Raw genomic sequence first — 24,867 nt, forward strand, 5'->3', positions numbered from 1 at the left:
CGAGCGAGGGGACAGGTGTGCTCACGCCAGCGCGGCCTCCGTGCCGGCAGCAGGTGGCGGGAGGGGCGAGTGCCGCCACTAGAAACAGGCACTTTGGCGCAGGGGCAGGGATGGGCTGTCGTTTTTGACATTTTACAAATATAAAAATACAATGAGTTATGCAAGTTAAACATTAAAAAATGGGCTGGGGAAAAAGGCAGTGGAATCCTCCTGCGTCAGGAAGAAGCCAAGCTGCTTTCAGAGAAGGCAGGCCGAAAGAGGAGGTCACACAGACAGACGTATGTGAGCGTGCATAGTGTGAGTTTGTGTGCGCGTGTGCGTGTGCTGCCTGCATGTGCAAGTGTGCATGTGTGTGCACGAGTGTGCTTGCAGGCGCACACACGTGTAGTTAGTGTGCATGTGTGTGAGCAGGGGGGGCTGAGTGCATGGCAGGTGGGTGGACACACAGAGACGAGCCAGAGCTGGTTGGGAGCGCAGACATTTATTGAGCTCCAATGCGGGCGGTGTGTGCACACACGCGCACGCCCATGCACACGCACGTGCACGCACAGGCCTCCCTGCCTCCCCACTCCTAGGGACCAGACCAGCACCCCCAGAGCCCCGACCCCAGGACAGGACCCAGGTGGACGCACGAGCCGGGACACTGGTGGCCGCGCGGGGCCGGAGTGGGGAGGGACGGAAGCGGCCAGGGCTCGCGAGGGCGGGTCACAGGAGCTGCCAGGTGCCAACTCGACTCTTGAAACGGGTGGGTCACGTCTACACTAAGCAGCAACGTCTCTAAGAAGTCACAAGGTACTGAAAGTAACAGGCTGGAGCCGCGTGAGTCTACACGTGAAGAGCATGTCAGGGGCGAGGGGCCGCGACACCGGGACACCGGGCCCCGCGGAGGGGCGGGAGGGTGCAGCTACGCTTTTCGGCGGTAAAGAAAATCCCGTCCAGGGCGCCGCTGCAGGGGCGGGCGGGGCGCAGGGGCAGCCGTGGGGCGGCGACGGGGGGCTAGAGCGCCCCCATCCCGGTGACCTCAGACGTCAGCCTAGAACGGACAGGCAGGGGGGTCGCTTCAAAGGCGTCACACGGGTGGGGGTGACACCCAGCAGGCCCGGCAGAGCCCCCAGGGACCCGGGGCGCCCCCATCTCCTCCCTGTCCCCAGTGGACCTGGTGTCTCCCATCTCTATCTTGTCCCCAGGGGCCTGGGGCACCCACGGTGGTGTCACGGCCCTGAGGGTGATGACCCTCAGCCCTGGAGGGCGAGGGGACGGCACCCACAGGAATCGCTGCTGGGCAGGCTCGATGAGGAGCCCGAGGACCCTCTGTTGGGGCAGGTCAGCCCCTCCCTGGATCACCTCGAGCTGCCAAGAAGCCCCAGGGGCCCTCCTGGGAGGAGGGTGCGGCCGCCTGGGGAGGGAGCGGGCACAGGGGGCCTGTCCCTGTCTGAGGTGAGTGCAGCCCCGGCCCCACCCCAGGGGCTGACAGTGGGGCCGCCTGACCCCGGCCTCTCTCAGTTCCATGGCTCCACAGGCCGTTTTGGGGAGGGGGACACCCACGTGCAGAGTGACCCAGCCCAAGGTCTGTGAAGCCTGTAGCCCTCCCACTGACTCTCCGCTGGCAGAGGGCACGGGCCCACCAGCCCCGACCCTGCGCTGTGCCGGCCGCTCTCCTGCTGCCGGGCCCGGGCACAAAGGGGGCGCGGGAGCCACCGGCACCAATACCCACCGGGCAGCGCCTGGGCCCAGCGGCCGGCACAGGAAGGCCACAGCTGCGGGGATAAGAGCTCTTGGAGGCCCTGCCTGGCCCTGGCAGGGGCCACATGGACCTGGGAGAAACCCCACAGGATGGTGGCAAGGCTGGGCAGCGGGGTCCCTTCTCCACCCACACCCGCGGCTGCCTGCCACCCCTGGGCGTCCCTCACGCCAAGCACAGCGGCAAGCCGGTGTCACGGCCTGGCGTGCTGCCCACCCTGGCTCCGACAAGGGACAGAGCAGCGGGCCTGCCGAGTTTGCCCTTCAGTCCCAGTTCTGACACTTCCCTTTGAGACTGAACAATGAGGACCAGAAACAGGAAATCCTGAAAAGCCGCTTTCCAGGTCACTCTGCGTGGACAAGGGCCGGGACCTCTACAGGACGTCCGGGGACTCATCTTGGACTAAACGGGCATTTGCTGTCCTGGACATGCTACGGCTTTCTAACTGCACTGAGTGGCTTGGGGCCACGCTGTCCCTATATCCCAGGCCAACGAGAAGCCACCGAGGAGGCAGTGCCCTGGGCGCCCACCCATGGACACGCCACCCAGGCTCAGGCGTCTGGGCCCAGAGCTCCGGGGTGGAGGGGCCCAGGCCTTGGCCAGCAGGGCCCCCTGAGCCCCTGCATGGACCCCTGGGGCCCTCCTTCTCTGGCGCCCAGCCCGGGAGGCCCTGCCCACCACTCACCTGGCGTTGATGAGATACTGGGCGAGGCTGATGTTGGCCGGGGTCCCTGTGATGGTGATCTGGCGCTCTGAGGACCCTTCCGTGGCATTGGCGATTTTGATCTGTGCTCCGGACATCTGTCGAATCTCATTGATTTTGGTCCCTTGGCGTCCAATTATACAACCTATTAGCTAGAAGAGAGGATGGGGGGTTCTCAGCGAGGAGCCCAGGGCAGCCCCGTGTGGACAGCAGGCAGAGCCAAGGGGAGACCACGGGGCGGGGGCTGCCACCCTGGCTCCCCCACATCTGTGGACTCGTTGCTTCTGGAAGGGTGGCCCTGCTGGCTGGGGCCCCTGCCTTTTGGCCCTGGAGCTGCCATGGCCGAGGGTCCCCATGGGTGAGAAGCACCCCGGGGCTCTGGCCGTGGGCTGAGAGGCCTGAGCGTCACGTAGCCACATCATGCCACCTGGTTTCCTCTGGGAGCCCAAGCATCCAGGTGGGCACCAAGGACAGAGGGCAGGGCCAGCTGCACCTGCCCTGCTCACCTGCAGGGCTGGGGGCCCCGACACAGAGAGCAAGCAGCAAGTACTGCTGGACCAATGCTTGTCTGGAGCCGAGTAAAGCTCCTGCCACTACATGCCTGTTTGAGATTAATCTGCTGGATGATATTCTGACAGCAGCAAATTTCCCTCTCCTTGCCTTTTTTGCCCTCTGTCAAGGATAGGATGCAGTGTCCTCTGGCCACGCTGTGCCGCGGTGAGCTGGGACCCACAGCAGCCAGGACACAAGCTGGGCCAGCTCGGAGCCAAGACCCGGCCCTGGGGTGCTGAGGGCCCACCGCGGTTGGCCTGCTGGGGGGACAGCTGGGCCCAGAGCTAACTGCTCACAGGGAGAGGCAGTGAAAGGTGGAGGGGCCGCCCAGAGAATGGCGGGTGGCAAAGGGGCAGAGAGAGCATTGGAGGGAGCACCCGGGCAGAAGGGAAGGCACCGGGCAGCAGGCCTGGAAGGCGGCCCTGCGTGGCAGAGCCTCTGGGTCGCCTCTCCGTGGGGACAGACAGCTGCAACCAAGGGGTGTTCAGAGCCTGTGAAATTAAGGGCCAAAAAACACGTCTGTTCTCAGGGCGATAGTGTATTAGATGGAGGGATGTGGGATGGGGTGCCGGAAGTGGGGATCCAGCAGAGAAAATCCGGTTCCAGGTGTGAACTGACCCCAGAGCTAAGTGTCGGGAAGCGATGCCAACGGGCTGGATGCACCTGCGACACCAACCAGCTCTCGGGGCTGCAATTCTGCTCAACTTGAAGGTGGCCCCGCTAGTTTCCCAGGTGATGCCCGCTGTCTCGCCAGACCGTAAAACAGCCTTTGCAAAAACCCACAGGATTCACAGTCCCAGAGCCCATGCTCAGCCACCTCCAGCCCAAGCTTTCGGCCCACCCACTCCTCCTGGGCCCTGCCCACCTCCCAGGACCCCCACCCACATCACTAGGCACCTCCAACCTCCCCAGGCCCTGCCCACTTCCCCGGGCCGCCCACACCCTGGCTCGCTCTCCCAGTTCTCCAGGGCTTTTGGAGTGGGAAGCGCGTGCACCGAGGCCGCTGCTCCCCTCTGACCCTGGAACCAGCAGCATTGCCCATGCTTGGAATAGGAACGTGGCCACCTGGGGCGTCCACAGCCCCCACGCAGGACACAGACGCAAAAGAGGGACCTGGCTCCCACACACAGCTGCCTCCCAAGGGAAACCCTTGTGTCCGCCTTCCCTGCATCTTCCTGTTTGCTGCACAGTCGGTTTCGTTTCTCCTCCCAAAAGCCTGTTTCAAGGAAATGATTTCCTGTTTGACACACAGAACCCGTCTTCGTCCTGAGTCATTTCTGCAGTGTCCTCCTCTTATTTTCCAACTCACACTGGCCCTGTCTTTCCGGGGCCTTCTTCCTGCCCTGCTCCCATTCTGCTCACCTCGAGCTCCTCCCTGATGTCGGCCCATCCCTGGTGCAGACATCCCAAGGACCGGAGCTGCCCCACAGCTGCTCTCCAGGTCTGTGGGGCACCTCCTGCAGCCCCTTTGCCCCTCCTTCCAGAAGAAACTGGTCACGCCAAGCAGAAATGCATGGTGGTGCTGCCCTCCTGGTGGACAGACATGGGGCTGCAGGCAGCTCAGCTGCTGAGGTTTGCCGGGGCTGCTACGGCAAGTGCCACCCAGTGGGCTGGCTTCAACTGTGCTCTCGGAGACTTGGGGGCCAGGGCTCCACCATCATGGCATTGGCAGGGCTGTGTGCTCTGGGGTCTGGCGTTCCAGCCACACTGTGTCCCATGGATGTCTCTTGAGTCCACCCCTCTGGCTTCCTCTCGCCTCCTCTGGCTGCTTCTGAAGGACTATGGCCAAACTTCTTTTGCTTGGAAGGACTCCAATCACGCAGATTCAAGCTGGCCTCACCTAATGGGGTCTTCAGAGATCGTATTTGCAAATGAGCCCACACCTTCCCTGGTAATGACGTCTTCGAAGGCCCTGTTTACAGCAGGTGCACAACCACAGGGACGCAGGCTGAGACTGGCACATGTCCTTTGTGGGGGCGTGACTCGATCCCCAGCAGAGCGGCAATGGAAAGTTTGGGATCAAGGAGGAAGACGCAAGATATAGCAGCTCGCTCTGCACTAGCTCAGTCTGCTCCAGGACCTCGATGCCAGTGAGGAGGCACAGCTGGGCCCCGCAGCCAAGGCGCCCCATCTGTGTGAAGTCAGCCTGGGAAATGAGCTGCCTCCTCTCACCCTGTGTGCCGCCACTGGGCATTTAAAGAAAACTGTCAAAACACTCCCAGCAAGAAGGCCCCGGGCATTTCTGCAGACCGGGACCAGGTGAAGGTGCTGGAGCCTCAGCAGGCAGGTGCTGGGTGCTCAGGGCAGGGCGGGGGTGACCGCCTGGATGAAGGCAGACTTGGAGGGGAGGGCGGCCCACAGTGGGTCAGAAATGGAACCAGAGAGCTGGGATGGGCGCAGGGACCACCCCAGGGCTGCCGGGGACTCCTCACGTGCCTTGGCTCCTGGGCCCCTGGCCCCAGCCTCTGCTCCCAGGGGTGAGGGCAGCCTGGCTGCTCTACCAGACATGTGCAGTGTTCTGCGTCAGTAACAGATGTGCCTGTGATCAAGAAGCTCCTTCTTTTTGGTGATCAGTGGTGACTTGCAAACATCAGCATAATTTCCCTTGAGATGATCTAATTTTGACCATGAGAAAGAGCTCAACAAGTTGATGGGCAAGTGTCAGAACAAACATGCATATTGTGATTCCTGCCTTTTTCTCCAAGACATGGCAGGAGGCTGCCACATGTGGCGCTGTCGGCTGACGTGGGAACACCTCTGAACCTGTGGCCCAGGTGCCATCCCACACAGGTGCTTCGGGGGGTGTGGGGTGGGCAGGAGAGAGCCCTCCTAACGATGCTGCCAGCAGGTCCCGCTGCAAAGAAGGGCCAAGGGTGTGCTCCAGGCAGGCGGCCGGGAACGTCGCCTTCCTTCCGAGGAGGAGCTTTCCCTTCACTGGAAGTCACTCCTGGGGGGAGGGGAGGGGGCTGCTCGTGAGCCTGGGGACCGGCTCGTCCCTCATTCCCCTAAGTTGGCCACAGGAGATGTTATAAACAGCTCCCCAGAGATGCTTGCAGCCTCTTTTATAGGCTTATTTCAGTTTTAAAACTAATGTGGGATAAGATGAGATACCAGATAATAGTGAAAGAATGATTTAGATTTTTAGGCTTAAAAGAAAAAAATCTGCTGAGCATTCCATTTCATCATTTGGGTGAAAAGATTCAGCAAACAGCCAGAGGCTTCAGATGCCAAAGGAATCATTCAGTGGGAGGAGGAGGGGGGGAGAAGGAGGGAGAGAGAAGGGAGGGTAGAGGAGTGGGGGGAAGGCTGCAAAAAGCCACTGGAAACAGAAATCCTTTTCCTTTAAGGACTCATGGTAGAACTTTATCCCATGCAAGAAGGCAAACAGCTGTGACTCCTCCAGGCCTGAGATGGTTTCTCTTGCTGCTTTTCAGGTTGCCCAGACCTCAGAAATGCTCATGGGAGCCAGAAGGCTGGATGAGCAGAGCCACATAGAGTCCCTGCAGTCCCCATGCTGCTCTGAGGTGAGGCAGGGCAGAACAGAGCCTGGGGTGGATCCATGCCCAAGTGGCCCTGGGGAAGAAGGAGGCCTAGAATGGCACTACCAGCCTGTACCTCCCTGCAGGGATCTCTCAAGCTCCTCATCTTGAAAAGCAAGGACAGGCTCTTCTAGCTCTTAAATGGCAGCCTAGTGAGAAGGCCTCATTGGTCCTCTACTCCAGGTGCCTGATGTTTCCTCCTTTAATGCACAGCACTGGTAATCTCTCTGAATTTCCAAACCAGTTGCCGCTACAGGTTACTGTATGTAACTAAGCACTAAGATGTGCTGCCTGACTGGTGTGAGGGGCTGACCTGGTTATTGCCAAACAATGAAGGTACTTGGAGCCCACAGTTCCAGGGTAGAAAATGCCTATTGATACTTGAATGAGAGAGGTGGCACATCCAGCCTTTGCCACTTTCTAAACCCAGAGGGGCTCTGTCCTTGCTGCTCTGGCTATTACCTGTAAAAAGCACATGGCCCACACACTCTCTGGTGTCTTGGTTTTGGGATCATAAGTCAACATTCTTAGGATCATCCAAGGATTAAAAGAATGATTCTGCCTCCCAATAGGACTAGTGACGGACTATATTGAGGGGAGCTCGTGAGGCCACACCTGAAGCATGAATGGATCGCAGCGCATGTAGACACAGGAACCCCGCTAATCTCAGGTCTGCTGGAGTTCATGCTTACGGAGAGGGTCAGACCTTGAGCAGACTCACAGAGAAATCCAAACCCCCTCCAGAAAAAGCATGGCACACAGGGCTATTGCTGTAGTGGGGTTCACTCCTGGGCACCCCGATTCCTCAAGGGCCGACCCTGAGCCAATGCAGCACTTTCATGGCAACACTGGATTAACTGGGACCTTAGCTTCTCCAGCCCAGCCTTGGACACCTGAGTTCTGACTAAACCCTTGTATAAGCTCCTTGTTTAATAGCTTAGGGCTGTAAAATTACATATCTTCTATGAAAATTAAACTCATTTAAGATGAGAAAGGAGTGAGGTAAAGAAAAGAAACACTGCACAGGGATATTCGATAGGATCAGGAGCAGGTGAGAGAGGAACTAAGTGGTGGCTCCCCATGGGCCCCTCTGCCCAAAGATGCAGAGCTGTTGGCCACCCCATGCCCAGGTGTCCCCACGGGAGCACAGGAAGGTCCAAGGGGGCATACTCACATCATTGGGAATGGTGAGCTCATGGGTGCTGGCCGGGGGACTGGCATCCAGACCTGGGCATACCAAGGGGACACAGTCAGGCTGGCACAAGGACCACATGTGGCCACACCCCACTGCTCTTCCACCCTCAGCTGGGCCAGGTGAGGCCTGAGGATGAGGAGCCACCACAGCTCAGAGACCCAGAGCCCTTTGAGCTTTCAGCCCCAAACTGCAGATCCAACCTCCTGAGTCCTAGCTGCTCTCAAAAAAAGAAAACAAGGAAAAAGACAAATCCAAGTAGAATGAGGTTTCACTTTTCCATTTTGGACACATCATTTAAAAAGCTTCTGCTAGGTCTGTGTATCTTTCATGACACTTCTCACAAACAGTGGAGAGCACTGAGCTGAGTGGCAGGGCACCCCACTGTGTGGTGCAGACACTCTCAGGCCCCAGCAGGACGCAGGACACAGCGGGCCCAGCCGAGCTGGTCTCAGGAGGCCGTGTAATGCCCTCGGCTGGCTGGGGGCCTGTTCTCCCTCAGTTCTCAGGGACCCCTGGTTCAGAGCAGCTCCTTCAACCCTCCCGATGGACCCACGGGCCAGCTTCCTGGTGCAACCCTGCCTGGTGCCAGCTGCAGTTGCGCAGCCAACAGTGGGGGGGGGGGGTGGCGCTGCGTCTTCTGAGCTAATGTCCAAGTGCCGCTGCGGAGGGACTGAGCCTGGTGGTGCCGAGAACTACACACAGTGCAGCTCTGGTGGCCCCAGGCCCACCTTGTAGTTCTGGTGGAGACAAGGAGCCCCAACATCTCATCCAGACTTGAAAAGCAGGTGCTGGACATAACGAAAGTCCGTATTTCTACATAGATATCCTCCTTATGGCAAAGAATGAAGCACGGGTCTAATTTATCTTACAGCCCTGTTTTTATCTGTAAAAATCCCAGTTCAGCACCCATGACATAAGACAATTTTTCAGAGTTAAAATACAAGATCTACTTGTGCTGCAGGAGAAGTGACAATAAAACACAGATTTACAGTGCTGGACAACACACAAAGGGGCCAATGGGCAGGGGCAGTGGCTGTGGCGAGGAGGTGTGGCAGGGGCAGCGAGCGCGGAGGCTGCCCCAGGGGCCTGGGCTGAGCTCGGCTCTTAGGCAGGGGCTTCAGGCGACCCTCTCACTTTTTGCCCAAAGTTTCCATTTCCTCATCTAAGAGGCATCTCAAACCTGGCACCCCACGGTGGAGACCCTTGCCATCCTGCCCCCAGCCCTGCAGCGTCCCCGGCCCTGAAGCTCAGCTCAGACTCAGGGGTGCCAAGCTCTCTCTCCACCCACCGCCAGAAGGTTCCAGAGTGAGTCTGAGCTCTTCTCCCCACCCTGGTCCTTGCTGGACCTGCTCCCCACTTGCCCCTCATCTGGCTGCATTGGCCCAGGGGGTCTGGAAACAACCCACTTCAGTGCTGTCCCCACTCGGCTCCAAATCCTCAGGGCCCACCTCCTCCCCCATGCTCCGTTCCTGCCACACAGGCCTCCTGCCCCCACCCCAGCTCTGCCCTCCTCAGCAGCCCTCTGGGGCCAAGCTCTCCCCAGGATTGCCCCTTCCGAAGACCCTTCCCCTCCAGAGGCCCTGAGCCGCCGCCGACCCTCCCACTGCCCATTTACAGTCACCCCCCCCCCCACACACAGTGATCCCCCTTCCCCTTGGTTTTCTTTCTCCTCCACGGTACTTGTGTCATCTAAAGCTCCCTTCTCCCTGCCCCGAGTGAGCCCCGAGACTGAGCCCCAAGACTGAGCCTGTGGCTGAGGCACACGGGGGCTCAGGTGATAGGTGTTAAATGAATCAATTCATTCCAAACTGTTATTTTTCATTCTCATCTTCTAATATAGCTATTTCAAACGCAACAATTACTAGGTTTCTCAAGCACACATATTCCATAACTGGTGACACCTAAACTGTCATCTGGACCCTCCCTGGCCCTGCCGTGCCCGGGGCTCTGAGTAGGGCAGAGCTCGGGGTGAGTACAGAGCAGTCAGAGCTGCTGAACTCCGTACATTTTGATCAAGGGAGGAAAGTGTCAAAATCCTTTTTAACAGGAAATGAAAATTCAACTAACAGTGTGTAGACTGAACTGTTGAAAGCCTGCATCCATTTTTCTTGAGACACTGTAATTAAACAGTGCGGATGTTGACAGTCCACGGGCCGGGAACAAAGAATACTTTCCCGGGTCAACCCACGGGGCGGGGAAGACGCTGGCTGTAGGCGTTCGAGCCTCAGCGCCCCCACCCGCCTGCTCCACGTGTGCACTGCGGGTCCACACGAGGACACCGGCAGGGTCCGGCCCGGCCACCCCTGGCAGACGCCCCTACAGACGGGGAGGGCTTAGAGACGGGGCGTTTGCCCAGGTGCGCTGACGGCCAGGTGTGTAATTTTGTCATGATTGGGATCCAGTTCTGTAATCACACACATTCTAAAAACACTTTCCTCCAATTTTCATTAATTAAGTTTTGCATTAAATTAACCTAATCAGAAACAGTGCTGTGAAGGAGCGGACCTGTGTGCATGGGGGGCCAGGGCCCATGCTCTGGCCTCTGGAGCCCGCCGGCGTGTGCCCCTCATCCTGGCACTGCTCAGACTGACCCCCGCCGCAGGCAAAGAGGGGGGGCGTGTGGAGCCACCATGGGGGCCTGCCTGGAGGCGGCGTGAGGACACTCAGCGGGACGGGTGGCAGCCGACCCCGGAAAACGCCCCTCCCTCAGGGAGACGCCCTGGCTGTGACCCGGGGTCCAGGGTGGTGTTTCCTCCCCGGGAAGCGCTCGGAGAGTCCACCCCAGCCACTGCCCTCTGCCCCGGGACGTCCCCTCTCTGAGCTTTCATAACGACAGTCGGAAGGTGGCGGGAGGCTCAGCCCTGGTCGTCTTTCCCCTTAGGGGCCTCCGCGCCTCCCGTCGTGGTAACGTGACATCTTCACCACAGGCTTCAACCGCACTGTGCCGCTCGGGGACAGAGTCCCGGGGAGACCCGCGGCTCCTCCGCATCTGGGTGGCCCCCCTGGGGTCCCCCTGCCAGCCACAGCGCAGAGCAGCCCACCCCTGGCTGCCTCTCCACGCCAGCGCTCGCGGTACCTGACGCCGGGCCCATCAGATTCTGAGCTTCTTCGGAGGAGTGTAGAGGCAGCTTTTCTCCTGGAGAGCAAAGAAGAAACAGGTTTAATGTTTTGCCCTCAAGGAGATAAGCAAGCTCACCGCAACTAGGGAAGCTCAAAATACGACCGGCCCGCAGCGACAGGCGTGGAGGCGCCCGGGCGGCAGCGAGCGGGCAGCCCCCAGGCCCACCGCGCCCCTCGCTGTCCTGCCGGAGGGACCCGGAGCGGCCAGACAGCCTGTCCGAGCCCCGACGCTCGGGGAAGACGCGCAGGGCCGGTGGCAGCTGCGTCCAGAGCAGGGGCTGCTGGGACCCAGGTGGGCAGCACGGAGACGCCCGACGGGGTGCAGACCCAGGGAGGGGACCGGGGCCGCGGCTCGGCCAACCATGGGAGGGACAGACAGGCAGCCCCCCGGCCGCCCCTGGCAGCGTTGTGCCCACCAGCAGGGGCTGCGCTCGCCTGGCATCCACCCTGACTGCACGTGTGCCAACAGCTCACCGAATGAGGGGTTCGGCGCAAGTGTCCCCGGGTGAGAGGAGGAGGTGGTGAGGGCGGGGGGTACGTACCAGGGAAAGCGGGGTTGGTCTGTCCGAGGGGAGGAAAGGGGGTTTGCTGCATGGCCAACTGGTGGAGCTTGGTCAGCTGCTGGGGGTAGGAGGGACACGAGAGCTAAGAAGGTTATCGTCATCGCACACAGTCACCACATAAAAGGCAGTCACAGACTCACAGACAGCGGCCATGTGGGTGCAGGGCAGACGCGTGAGGGCTTGGCCTGGTGGCTCCAGAGGGGCCAGGGGCAGGGGCAGCATGGGGAGAAGGGGGTGCCCTGTGCAGGCAGGGGCAGCTCCAAGGGGCACCCATGCATGGACAGTGGACAGAAGCGAGGGCTGCCCCAGGCCCTGGCGAACCCACAGGCTGGCGTGGGGCAGTGCGGGGACAGCAGGCCTGTGGGGTGGCAGCTCCAAGTACAAAGCCAAGACAGCCGGCTCCTGCGGGACCAACACCTGGGTCCTCAGGAAGCCCGGCCATTGCCTTGCAGGAGCTCTGGGGGTCTATTTGGCAACCTCCGCTTGGCCACCACTAACCCCAGGTCCCCAGGCCTCACCCGCCCACGGTGGCCCTTCCTGGGATCCTTCCGGGGAAGGCCGCACCGATGGCTCAGGGACACAAGTCAGGGGTGCCAGGAGGGTGGTGGCGAGGCAGCCCTGGCACCCGCGCCCCATCCAGGCAGCCGGCCCTCGTCTGCTCCTGCGCCCCCACCCTGCCACAGCACCGCGGTTGTCATTCCTTACATGTAGACTAAGAACAAGAGACGAGACAGGTGAACGTGGGGGCTCGGCCTCGCGGGGCCACCGGGGGCTGCACAGAGTCCCCGCTTCGGCATCCGGCCCCCACCCCCCCGGACGTCCCCCATGCCCCCCATCCGGGGCAGGAGTCCCACGAGGCTCGGGAGACATGGGCAGGGCCCGGAAGGGCGGGTGGCATGTCCTGGGGGTACGTGTCCTTGACCCCAATGGCTTTCCCCAAAGCAGGACCCACAGCAGAGCAGCCCCGGGGGGTCTGGGTCGCCCCTGTGGGACCCACCTCCTGAGGCGAGGGGCTGTCTGGGAGCAGACGTCCCGGGGTGGCCTCTCAGGGGGGACGGCTCCCGGGAAGAGCCCCTGCTGGACGCTGGGACCCTGCAGCGGGTGCAGGAGCGGTGAGTGGCACCCCAGCAGCTCCACTGCCCAGGCTCGCGGCCGGAGGGTGCGCCGAGGGGCAGGGACAGCGGCTCAGCGCGTGCGCTCCGTAGGAGCAGGACACTCCTCCTGAGACGTTACCCCAAACAGCCGTCACCAGTGCCCGTGGGGGGCCAGGGGGGCTGCCCCCACATGAATATCTCAAGCTGGGTGTGGGGGCTGCGCTCTCCACACTGGAGAGTTTTAACTAGTTCTGCCTTTTTTTTTTTACATTATAAACCATTGATTTTACATATCTTGACAGTGGAGAGACAACACAGTCCTAGGACAAAGTAAGAAACCTCATTCCTGGAGATGACAAATGTAAAGTAAAAGGGAACCAGGCTCCCCCACGGTGCCTGGCTCAGCGTCAGGTGCTCGACCCCGGGGGGCTGGACGCAGACAGGGCGGCCGGGCAGGGCCTGGGGTCTGGGGTCGCTGTGAGGCCTCCCCCAACCATCAGGCCAGGACAGAGACCACAGTGGTTTTAATTTGCATTTTCACTTCCTTTCCTGTGAAATGCTTGTCTGTGCCTTTTGTCCATTTTTCCATTGGGTTGGTCTTGCTGACACATGAACTCCTTGTGCATTTCAGACGCTGACCCCCCTGGGTTCTGTGTGCTGAAAAGATCCTAGCTCAGTTTGTGACCTGCTGTTTCACTCCCCTGTGGCGTCTTTAGGTAAACATACAGTTGAAGTCGTCAGCGCGTTCCTTCATGGTCTGCACCTTCACGTCTCGGGCAAGACACTGTCCCCAGCTGAGAGCCGAGAGCCGCTGCCGCACCCTCCCCTTCAGTCCCGGCTTCCCAGGCCCTGGTGCCCGCTGTCCCCGCCTGCAGCGGCCGCCCCCACATCAGGCTGTGCCCTGCGGTCTGTGACGGGGTCTCCGGTCCCGTCCACTGGTTTACTTTTCCCTCCTGACCCCACAGGGCCCCAGTGACCACGCTTCGTACCGAGCCTTCAGATCCGGCAGGACGCTCTCCCTCTCCTCCTCAGGAATGTCTGAGGATCCCTGCCCTCTGCCCTCCGACAGAAATGCAGGAACAGTGCCCCAAGTTCCTCGAAAGTGCTGCTGGGGACCGACGGGAGCTGCGTCACCTCTGCACATCTGTTTGGAAAGAGCCGACATCTTTAAGATAACCAGTGTCCCATTGTGAACAGGGCGTGTCTCCCCATTTATCTGGGATTTTGGGGCCTCTTTAGTACCCTCCAGTACGGACCAGTTTGGTTTTTGTAGTCATCTTTTCACGGTTGATCTCACCTTATATTGCTTTATGGTAAAAGCATGGTCTGAATGGACTGCATTTTTGAAGGGTGTGGAGATTTGCTTCACGGCTGTTACGTGAGTGAGGAGTGTGAACACTTCCACGGCGTCCACGGCTTGGCTGGGCACCGTCCCCTATACATGACAATCCTGTCGGGCCCGCCAGCTCTCCTGTCCGAATCTTCTCTGTACCTGCGTGCTCAACCCAACAATTACTGAGGGGGAGGCAGGTGACGTTCTCACAACAATGACTATCACGTTCTATTTGTAGTTGGCCAATTTTTTTCTTTATATATTTTGAAAGCTATGTTTTAGGGGCATACAAATTTTGAACTGTTAAACCTTCAAGTGAATGAAACCTTTTATCAATATATAATGACCCAAGGCAGTTTCTGTCCTCAAGTCTTGTATTTTTCCCCATGATATTAACGTAGCTAGGGTTTTATTTCTTGTTAGTATTTTTCTTGACATACCATTTTCCACTCTTTGAATTTTTATGGGTTCTTATATGTTACGTGTATCTCTTGAAAAAAAAAATTGCTGGGTTTTATGTGTGTGTCTATTGCTTAGCTTTTTAAAAAAATGTATTCTGGCAGTCTGATTTTTAACTGGGAAGTTTAATTCTTTTACTTCAATCACAATTATCCATACATTTAGAATCATTTCTGCCATCTTATTTAGTACTTTCTAATTCTCCTGCTACTCTAGGTTTTCTTTTCTTTTCTTTCCCCCTCTTTTCTCCCTTCGGATTGGTTAATAATTATTCCCCACCCATATCCCCCTCTACTTTTGTGGAGGTTATACACTGACTTCTGCTCCACTAGTGGTCACCTTGGAATTTTAACACACGTCTAGTCTAAATTCAATCTTTCTGCCTTCTTCTGGAATGACATAAAGCCCTACGACATGTTTTAATTCCTGTCACCCACCTCCTAGTGTTCTCTATATGCTCCTTTTGTCCATTTAGTTCTGTTACATTAACTCCACAGATTAGACAGCAATGATGCTGATTTTAGGGTCAACATTCGTTTCCATTCACCCAGATATTTACCATGTTCTTTGCCAGCCCTTCCTTTTTGTGATCCTCATGTTCCTTTCGGGATCTCCTTCCTTATTCCGAAGGGCACCCACCAGAAGCCCCTTCACTGTAGCCTGTTGGCCACAGCGGCCTTGGTTTCTGCTTGTCTAAAACGCCTGTTTTTAGGTCCTTGAAAGAGCCTCTTGAGATGGAACTGTAGGCTGACAATTTCTTTATTTTGCCACTGTTTTCTGGCTTGGCTGTTGCTATTGAGAAGTCAACTGATTTTCTCAGTTTTCCCTTTTAATATTCTTTTCTGACTAATTTTAAGATTTGCTTTCTGTCTTTGGTGTTATATAATTTTATTTGATATGTCTAACATGAATTTCTATTTATCCTGACTGGGATTTGTTGGTATTTCGGAATGTGAAGGTTGGCTTTTTTTTTTTTAACTTTGGAAAATTCTCAGTGCTTATCTCTTGGAATTTTGCCTCCCCATCAGACACGTTCTTCCTTCTCGCCCAGTCCTCTTCGTCAGCGGGTCTCAGGCTTCAACAGGCAAACAAGCCACCCAAGTGTCTTGTAAAAATGCAGATTCTGATTCCGAGGAGGGGGAGGCCGGGAGGAACCTCGGGGGTGGCTGACAGCCCGGCCCCCGGGGGAGCCAGCACAAGGAGAGGTGCTGCTCGCATCGACTGTGGAGTGGACCTGGCTGGGCGGCGCTCCCCAGGGGCCGGCAGGGGCCGCGGGCTCACAGCCCACCTGCTGAGCCACGGGACCCTGGAGAGAGCTGGGGGCTGCAGGGCGGCCTCGCACCCTTCCCTGACGTCTCTCCCTCTCGCCACTGTTTACTCACCGAAGAATGAGCTTCTGGGCAGGCAGCCGGGTACTGGTGTCCACTGACCCCCAGGGCCCCGATATCCTCGGCTAAAACCCAGAGCTTGGCGAGTCTGTCAGTCCTGCCCCTCGGGGCTCGTGCACCGGGCACCCGAGCGCCCCTGGCTTCCGCTCCTTGTGGGCGAACCTGGGACAAAGGCTGCAGGACCTGCTCCACAGGGCGCGCGGCCCGGGCGAGGCAGCACCTGGCAAACCTTCATCAACTCCAACAGCAGTGATCTCACTTGTTTTCAGCATCCCCAGAAATAAAGATTTGCCCCTAAGAAGGCATTTCTGAAGTCTGCTAGTTCCTCCCAGAAGAAAACGACTCCTCAGTGTAACCGCTCTTCCGCGATTACAGGCAGTGATGCTGGGCGAGGGGAGGAGCCAGCCGTGTCCCTGCAGCTCCCAGGCGTCCAGCTCTGCTCCAGGCCGCGTCCAGCTGCCCCTTCCCCTTCCTGAGCCTGCCCCTGGCCCGACCCCAGCAGAGCGTGGGAGGACACGGGAGGTCCCCGGGGAAAGAGCAGCACCCCAGAGACTTGGTCAGGCAGAGGCGTCCATGGCAGTCGCCCGAGCTCTCCCCACCGCTCAGGACTCGGTGCCGCCTCGGGTGCCTGCACGTCCAAGCACAAGCTCCCAGGCACATGGGTGAAAGGGCACGACGTCTGCACAGAGAATCTGGAGGAAAACTGTCAACAGCGAGGGTGTGTGTGTGTATGTGTGTGTACACGCTGCTAATTCTTAAATAATTATAAAACAGAAAGTATCCTTTTAAATGGAGTACCAAAGAAATATGCATGTTCTAGTACTAGATAAAGAAATACTCTGATCTAAGAAATACGTTGTCTTATAGTCTATGTGTCTGATTTATGGGCCCAGAAATCTCAGGAAGATTGTATTAGTCAGGATTGTCTAGGAAACAGAATCAACAGGAGATATCTGTAAATATGAGGTTTTATAAAAATGCCTCATGCAACTGTGGGGATGCATGAGTCCAAATTCTGTAGGGCAGGCAGCGAGCTGGCAACTCCGATGAAAGTCTTCGATGACCTCCCCAGGAGAGGCTGGCTGGCTAAAGAAGAGATGAAAGTTCTCTTTCTTCTCCCTTACAAGTTTTCAACAAATTGGGTTAAATCCAGCTGACTGAATTCTCTCATTGTAGAAGACACACCCTTCGTTGATGTCATCAGTCACTGCCGCAGTCAACTGACTGATGATTTAATAACCCAGCCTTCTGGTTCATTAACCCGCCACAAATGTCCTTGCAGTAACGGTTAGGCCAGTGCTTGCTTGACCAGACACCTGGGCACCATCACCTGGCCAAGTTGACACATGAACCAACTTAACATCCAGAAGTTACAATTGTTAAAAGTATACTATAAGATACATGTGCCCACTATTTTGATGGAGATATTTAGATTGCATATCCAATTACATGATGAAATAAAATTGATATTCATTAAAAAGTATTAAAAAATAAATATAGCAGAAATAAAAAATAAAAAATATATTAAAAATAAATATAGCAGAAATAAAAATTCAAAAAATGTATTAAAAATAAATATAGCAAAAATAAAAATAAAATATTAAAATAAATATAGCAGAAATAAAAAATAAAAAATGATATTAAAATATAGCAGATATAAAAAATAAAAAATTAATATTCATTAATATTTCCCATAATTATTACATTTGGGTTCTAAGAAATTGAGACTTTTGAAATTCCTATTGAATACTATCCTTGGATAAAAATCACCCTCTGAACCATCACCTATGCTTTTAAATGTTCTTTTTATTTTTGTTTAAATTGGAAGAGTGATTATCTAAGTGAACACCCAAGTCTTCCATTTTATATGCCTGCAAAAGAAAGAACTTGTGAAAGTTTACACTATTTTATTAATAATAGCTGCTCACCCAACTGCATGATATTGACATAAGAAAACAGTATTCCTTGCACCGAAAACCATTTCCTGATGAATAACCAAGTATTTCAAATCTCTACCACAGGCAGTGCGGGTGTAGGATAACAGCTAATTATGAGAAAGTCTGAACTTACACAAAACAATTGGTGAAACTACTCACTTATAAGACCTAAAGGAAAAGTCACACGGGGAAGGTCAAGACAAGCAGTTGATATAAAAATCAACCGAGCAAACCAATCACCATCTCTCATTCTCACTCGTGTGCTGGGCCCACGCCCTCTGGAAATCTCGGAGGAGAAATCGTTCTTCTGTCAACTCAAAGTCCGGCCTCAGCAGGCCTGAGGGAGAACTTGTGGTTCTCTGGCCACAGAAAGTCCATGAGACACTTATCAGATGGTCACCGGCTGATCTTTACATGTGATTTTACAACAATTCTCGTGGAGAAGAACAATAAACCTTAACCAGCCAGTTGAAACTGTCCCCCTGGAGTGCAGGCCCCGGGCCCCCGGAGTCGCAGAGCTCTAGACGGCCCGGACCTGCCCGTGGGCTCGTGCGCGTCTCCGTACGTCTAAGACCTCCCACACCCGGCGGCCAGTGGGGACTGGGCCGTCCTGACCACCAGGCCCCGGCTTCCCGACTTTCTCTCTTCAGGGCCTTCTACTTGGTGTCACCAAACCCCCACGGCTGGACAGCCTGGGAGACCCTGCGGGGAGGGGCAGCCGCGTGGACACACCAACTGTGGGGCCGGAGAGGAGTCCAGGCAGGGGTCACAGTGAGTGTGGGGACCGCTGGGCCAGCCCCACGTCCACTTGGGTGTGGGTGGATGGCAGCCCCCGCTTCCTGGAACGAAAGCTCTTCACGGAAGGGGCGTCCACGGCCACCAGCCGCGGAACGAAGTCTGTTCAGCTACAGCAGAAAGCAGCCCAGGTCGAAACCCGGGGCCTGATCAGGATGCGGGAGACGCCTGGGGGCTGGGTCAAGTATTTCAAATATTTCCCTAGTGTTACGTCAATGCTCAGCACCCCCCACCCCACTGATTCCTCTGCAGACTTGCTGCTCAGCTCCTGCCCAAGTCAAGGGTGGGCACCTGCAGAGGCCCCGTGCTTGCCCGGCCCCCCGAGCGCCCTCCCTCCTGCCGGGCCACAACGTCCGGGGGCTGAGAGGAGAGACCTCCCACCAAGGATCTCAGGTCGCGTCACCGGCCAGAAGCAGCACCGACGCAGCGCACTCCGACTTCCTCCTTCCTCCCCGCGGCGGAGACACGGCCTTTTCTCTTCTCTTCCTCTCTTCGCTTTCTCTCCCCCACTCTCTTCCCTGGCACCAACCAGCAGAGCCCCCACCCACCAGCACGTCTAAACTCCCAACAGGGAAGCCCTCTGGCGCGGGGCTGCCCCGAGGCCCGCACACCGCCGCCCGCAGGCAGAGGTGCCTTCCGCTGCTCTCCCCACCGCTCACTGCGGGTGCCTCCGCCACCCAGCGCGGACACTCAGATTTTAATGTGCTCGGTGGGAAGGAGCAGCGGAAGCCAGCGGCCCCGAGGCAGGGCTGCCCCCACACAGCACCCGCCGCCTCCAGGAGGAAAGCAAAGTCTGCACGGGTGTCCTGCTTTTAACTGTGGCTCTGAAAGGGCAGAGGAACGCGCTGCCTCGGCGCTCAGAGTCCCCTCTGGGCACATTCTGGGGGACGGGTTTGAGAGCAGAACATCTGCCCCTCAGGTGTGCACGCAGCCACCTGCCCACAGGGAAGACCCTCCACTGTCTTAGGCAGTGGCCCGTGGCCAGGCGCCCGGTAAGCAGCCCTGCACCTGCCCGTCGGGGCCCTGGATGCACGCAGACACCCGGGCCGAGCGGTCGCCCGGTCTCACATCAGGCCAAGTCCTCAGCACGAGGTCAGGAGGGCCCTCGGGGGCAGAGGGACACGGCACAGGCAGGCACACCTAGGGCACGGCACTGACGCTCTCCCGTCATCGGGACACACGTAACGAGCAGCAGCATGCACGCCGGCAGACGACAACAAGACAGGGCGCGTGAAAGGAAACGAAGCAGAACTCACGTCCGGGTGGGGGATGGCGTACTGGCCCTGGATGGTGTAGGCCTGCGGAAGAGAGAAGCCGTCAGCCCCGGGCGCGGGCCCCGGTGCCCCCACACAGCCCCACGCACGGTGGCCCCGAGGCCCTCGGCCAGCTCTGCCCGCGCTGCCACCTGCACGGCCCTGACTGGCTGAGGGGATGGCCACTCTTCCCGCGGAGCTGCCGGGAACCCCGAGGGAGCCCACACCCCGCTCCGTCTGGGGCTGCAGAGAACTGAGCTTGGCCAGGTCACCTGGGCGGGGGGATAATTCCGCTCGGAACTTTCTCTGGCTCTTCTCCTCCACTTTTCTTAAAAGAAACAAATCTAAGAAGTATCTGCACCTCCCTCCCCCAGAAACCTTCGGGGAACGTAGCCATTCATCACAGGAAATATTTACCCCAAGAAAACCGAACAAAAAAGCAAAGCTACAAAAGGTGGCCAAAAACAAATTTGCAAAAGCTGGATTAAGTAAGAAACGATCCACGTCACTCCTATAATGACCCACTCGGTCCTTCCTCTCAAACCTCTAGCCACCGGCCCTGCGGATGGGGGGCAGCAGGGTCAGGCCTTGCTCCGGCTCGTCACCTCCTGGACTTCAATCTCAGGGACGCGGACGGACCTCAGGGGGTACCCGCAGCCCCCCCTGCACCACAGGGCTCGGCGGAGGCACCACCAGCCTGGCCCCGTCACCCCCAAGGTGCTTCCAGGAGACGGAGAAACTCGTGGCCACAAATAGGGGAGGTAAAGACCCGAGACCTGCTGTCGGAGTCCTGGGGTCCAGCTCACTCACGGGGAGACCCCCCCGCCATGCCTGGGCACATGTGGGAGCCTCTGCGCCCCAGGAAGGATGCCTCAGGAAAGGGGTGGCATTTTCCAGATTCTGGAAAAATGCAGGTTTTCAATCTGCCTTGTCATCCTCCATGAACAGTCCCGGTCTGGAGCAAGGCCGGTCGGCCCCCAGGGGGGTGTGGGTGCTGGGGTGCAGGGGCTGGCCCTCGTGGTCACCAGACACAGCAAGGCCCCAGCAGGACGGGGGCCTCTCTGCCCCCTGCGAGTGGGGGGCCAGGAAAGGCGCCTTCGGAGCCCCCACGGTTCTCTAAGGGGGCCCTGGCCGCAGCACGGGGGCCAAGCTCAGTTCTCGCAGCAACACGCGGGAAGTGGGGTTCCTGGCACTTCCCGCCTGAGGGTAAAGCACCCCAAGTGCAGCTAATGGAACAGGAAAACGTCCTGTCTCTTCAGCCAATGTGTACACGAGCCCAGAAGACCTGGAAAGGTTCCTTTACGGGTTAAAGAAAAACAGCAAGGCAATTCGCCTCTTTTTTCCTTTTTGACCCCACTCTGCTCCCGGATCTGGGTCACCCCTCGGGGGCCTCTGTCTCACTCTCCCTCGAATAAAGACATGAGTCGCGGACCGACCGGACCCAGAGCTCCTCGAGGCCACCCGTGGTCAGTGTCCAACGTCCTTGCTGTGCATGGGGTCCCGGGGCGGGCGCCTCCAGGGCAGGCCCCGAGGGTGGGCTGGGGGCTCTCAGGAGAAGGTGCCCCCCCCCCCCACTTTACCCCGGGCCCCTCTGGGCAACTGAGGGCCAAGGACGCTCCTCAGCACCTCCTGGCCCTCCCAGGCACATCCCGGAAGGAAAGGAGCCAGCGAGGCCAAGCCCCGAACAAGTAGGGGTGCCAGCCTGGAGCTGCCCCGCTCGGCCCCGTCCCCTGCCTGCTCTGAGCTGGGGCTGCATGGGCAGCGGGAGCCACCCACTTGCTTCGAGATGAGTCAAAATGCCTCCCATCCCTGCACGTCACTAGTCCAGCGCCAGGTTCTGGAGAACCAAGGAGACGCTGCTGCCCAGCAGGCCCCGGCGCGGGGAGGCGACCCCAGGCTCGGCACCCAGCCATTCTCAGGGGTTCCCAGGCCCCGTGTGGTGGCACCCCGGGTGTCGCCCCCACCCCCCGGGGCGACGAGGAGCTCTGTGTCTGGCGCACGGCGAGGGGCATGCAGGGGAGCGAGAAAACCTGAGAGCACTAACAGGCAGCGGCGGGTGCGGCAGCAAAAGGCCGAGGTTGGCAGTGGAGGCTGCGAGCGGGTCTGCTCTTACCTGACCACCTGCAAAAATGACAGGGGCGGAGGCGGGCTTTGGGCGGTAGGGGATGGTGGCACCTTTCGGTGGGGACTAGGAGAGGGACAGGAGAGGGAGAGAGCACATCAGAACACGGGCAGCGGGAGACGGCCTTCCCGCCACCCGCCCCGCCCCGGCGACCGCCAGCCCTGCCCGAGGGGCCTCCCAGGGACCCAAGGCGGAGGGCACAGGACACGCCGGGCAGCCCGCGGCCCAGCACGCCCAGCACACGCTCTGTGAGACGCCCTGCTGCCCCACGGCCACCCTCCCTGCCCCCCCCATGACCACCCTCCGTGTCACCCCCACGACCACCCTCTGGGTCACCGTGCTCCGTGTCACAGCCCAGGGACCCCCACATGGCTCAACAGACTGTGGTGAGAATGTGGGGACGTGCAGGGCACGGTTGGCGCCAGGCCCTGCTGTGGCTGCACCCCTGGGCCGGCTCGGGTGTCCTCCATCCGCTGGGCCTGCACACTCGCACGGGCACTCCATGCCCCATCGGCCCTGCCTGGATGTGCAGAGACGTGCAGGGGCCGTGAAACCTCAAGCTTCAGTTCTGAAAACCAGGAATTGTCTTCAAAAAAAGCTCACGGGTGTGAGTGCAACGCTTCACGGTCACGACGAGGACGGCCTTGGGGTTACTCTGGAAGTGACCGATTCTGACAGAATCCAGAAAGTCTCGGAAATTGCCATCTCCTCCTCGTGGCCGTAAGTCACCAACCCCACCGCTCCCACTGGGGCCGCACTGGGCGTGGGGGCAGAAGCAGGGTGCTGGGGCTGCCGGACAGAGGGCTGGGGCGACAGCCTCAGGCCCCGGGTGTGCCTTGGCACGAGGCTGCCCAGGCTGGTGTTGGGGTGACACCGTCTTTGGGGCACGCCTCATCTTGGCAGCCTCCACCTGGTGCCCTCCGCCGCCTCCTCACCGCCCTCCTCCTCCAGGCGCCTCCTGTCTCTGCCCCGTCTCCTCTCGGACTCCAGTTCCCACCCTCATGGCTTCCCTGGAGGGGCGGCTCTGGGAGGCGGCAACAGCCACCTCCTGTCCCGGGGCCTGTGGGCTGGGGCCTCACCCGGCAGAACCGCCCTCTGAGTGCAGGGACGTGCGTGCCCCCAGCCGCCCTCACAGAGAAGCCTTCCCTTCACCAAAAGCAATCAGACAAAACAGGGTTTCCACAGCGAAGAGCCTGAAGACAGGAGGCCGCTCTGGAGGTGGCTCCCGGGCCGTCCCGGCCAGTGGGCAGAGCGCAGTCCCCGAGGACCAGGCCAGAGCGCAGCGCCCAGCCCGAGAGGAGCACCCTGAATGTCCGCCAGCCCCGACAGCCCGTGCCACCCTTTTCTCTAACCCCCCGCCCGAGATGCCGAGAACCCCGCCCCTCGGGGACCCACCGTGTCTAAGGCTGTCGGCCCTTTCCTGACATCCCCTCACATGGAAATACAGCTTTTCACCCAGAAGAGGGGAGCAGGTGCCCTCCCTTCACCAGGTTCCCCCCAGACTCCCGGGGAGGCTCGCTGCTGCCAGCCCAGCCCACCCACCACGGCCAGCTGCCCCTCGTCTGCGTCCCAGGGGCTTGGCCACTCTCCCAACACCCTTCTCAGAGCCATGGGCATGTGGATTTGCAGGGCGCTGAGGAGCCAAAGCCGCAACAGACGGCACTAAGAAACGGCACCCGAGCAGGCCGCGACCCTGCAGCGATGGGCAGGGCTGCACAGTGACCCCTCACCCCATGGTGACAGGAAGGGGGGGCACAGCAACCACTCACCCCACAGTGACAGACAGGGCTGGTGCAGCGACCCCTAACCCCACGGTGATGGACAGGGCTGGTGCGGTGACCCCTAACCCCACAGTGATGGACAGGGCTGGTGCGGTGACCCCCAACCCCACGGTGATGGACAGGGCTGGTGCAGTGACCCCTAACCCCAGTGATGGGCAGGGCTGGTGCGGTGACCCCTAACCCCACAGTGATGGACAGGGCTGGTGCGGTGACCCCCAACCCCACAGTGATGGGCAGGGCTGGTGCGGTGACCCCCAACCCCACGGTGATGGACAGGGCTGGCGCGGTGACCCCCAACCCCACGGTGATGGGCAGGGCTGGCGCAGTGACCCCTAACCCCACGGTGATGGACAGGGCTGGCGCGGTGACCCCTAACCCCACGGTGATGGGCAGGGCTGGCGCGGTGACCCCTAACCCCACGGTGATGGACAGGGCTGGCGCGGTGACCCCTAACCCCACGGTGATGGGCAGGGCTGGCGCGGTGACCCCTAACCCCACGGTGATGGGCAGGGCTGGTGCGGTGACCCCTAACCCCACAGTGATGGACAGGGCTGGCGTGGTGACCCCAAACCCCGCGGTGACTCTCAACCCCACGATGACGGCAGGCTGGCACGGCGACGCTCGGTACCTCCAGCATCACCACACAGATCTGCTTGACGCACTGGATGATGGCGTCGGGAGTCCCGGAGATGGTCACCGCCCGCTCGGTGGAGTTGGGCAGCATGTCCCCCGCCACCTGAACCTGCGCACCTGTGGACTGGAGAAGCAGGGACGCTGGGGTGCGGCCGCGCGCAGGCAGGCGGCACTCGGAGACACGGCCTTAGCAAGCCGACAGTGCCTCAGTGAAGGAGGCTCCGTGTGCCCCATGTCCTGGGCGGCCACCTCCCCATGCACGCTGTCCGTGGGCCCTGCCTCAGCACCGCCGCTGCCCGGCACGGTGCAAGCAAGCACTGGGCCTCAGGATGGGGCGTTTGCAGGGAGACACTATTATTTTCCAGATACGTGGAACTCTGTCTTCTCTAGATTCTTCCAAAAGAAAGGAGAGCTTGCGCCTTCTCGAATCCCAGGTCGCAGAGAAGGACCGGGGGGGGCCTAACTGCGGCCGCCTTTCCCCGCAGTGACAAAAATCAGGGGGCTGCCGTCCTCCCAGGTGAGGGCCAGGCTGAGGCCTTTCTCAAAATCAGAAGAGTGTGTGAATAGAAAATCCACACTGTGTGCACAGCGATCCCAGCTGGCCATGGTGAGCCACTCGGATTCCCCAGAAATCAACGCTGGGCAGCCCGGGAGGGACC

At 59.0% G+C, this 24,867-nt stretch overlaps 1 protein-coding gene across 10 annotated transcripts in view; it reads right to left on the reverse strand.

Moving 5' to 3' along the window:
- Positions 1-477: 477 nt before the first annotated feature.
- PCBP3 (poly(rC) binding protein 3) overlaps positions 478-24,867 on the reverse strand; it is a 357,863-nt gene continuing 333,473 nt past the window's right edge. For 7 of the 10 annotated variants that reach the window (XM_037830105.1, XM_037830097.1, XM_037830146.1 and 4 more), the window contains 8 exons: positions 24,204-24,332; positions 21,717-21,860; positions 19,676-19,717; positions 11,393-11,471; positions 10,807-10,866; positions 7,710-7,762; positions 2,427-2,596; positions 478-1,033 (listed from right to left, as the gene is read on the reverse strand). In XM_037830105.1, coding sequence (XP_037686033.1) covers positions 997-1,033; positions 2,427-2,596; positions 7,710-7,762; positions 10,807-10,866; positions 11,393-11,471; positions 19,676-19,717; positions 21,717-21,860; positions 24,204-24,332 — 714 coding nt within the window. In that variant the 3' untranslated portion in view covers positions 478-996. The remainder of the gene's footprint in view (positions 1,034-2,426; positions 2,597-7,709; positions 7,763-10,806; positions 10,867-11,392; positions 11,472-19,675; positions 19,718-21,716; positions 21,861-24,203; positions 24,333-24,867) is intronic. The other 3 variants (XM_037830137.1, XM_037830130.1, XM_037830090.1) reach the window with 3 other exon arrangements.

This window comes from Choloepus didactylus, chromosome 1, assembly GCF_015220235.1.
Source record: "Choloepus didactylus isolate mChoDid1 chromosome 1, mChoDid1.pri, whole genome shotgun sequence".
NCBI classification, from domain to species: Eukaryota; Metazoa; Chordata; class Mammalia; order Pilosa; family Megalonychidae; genus Choloepus; species Choloepus didactylus.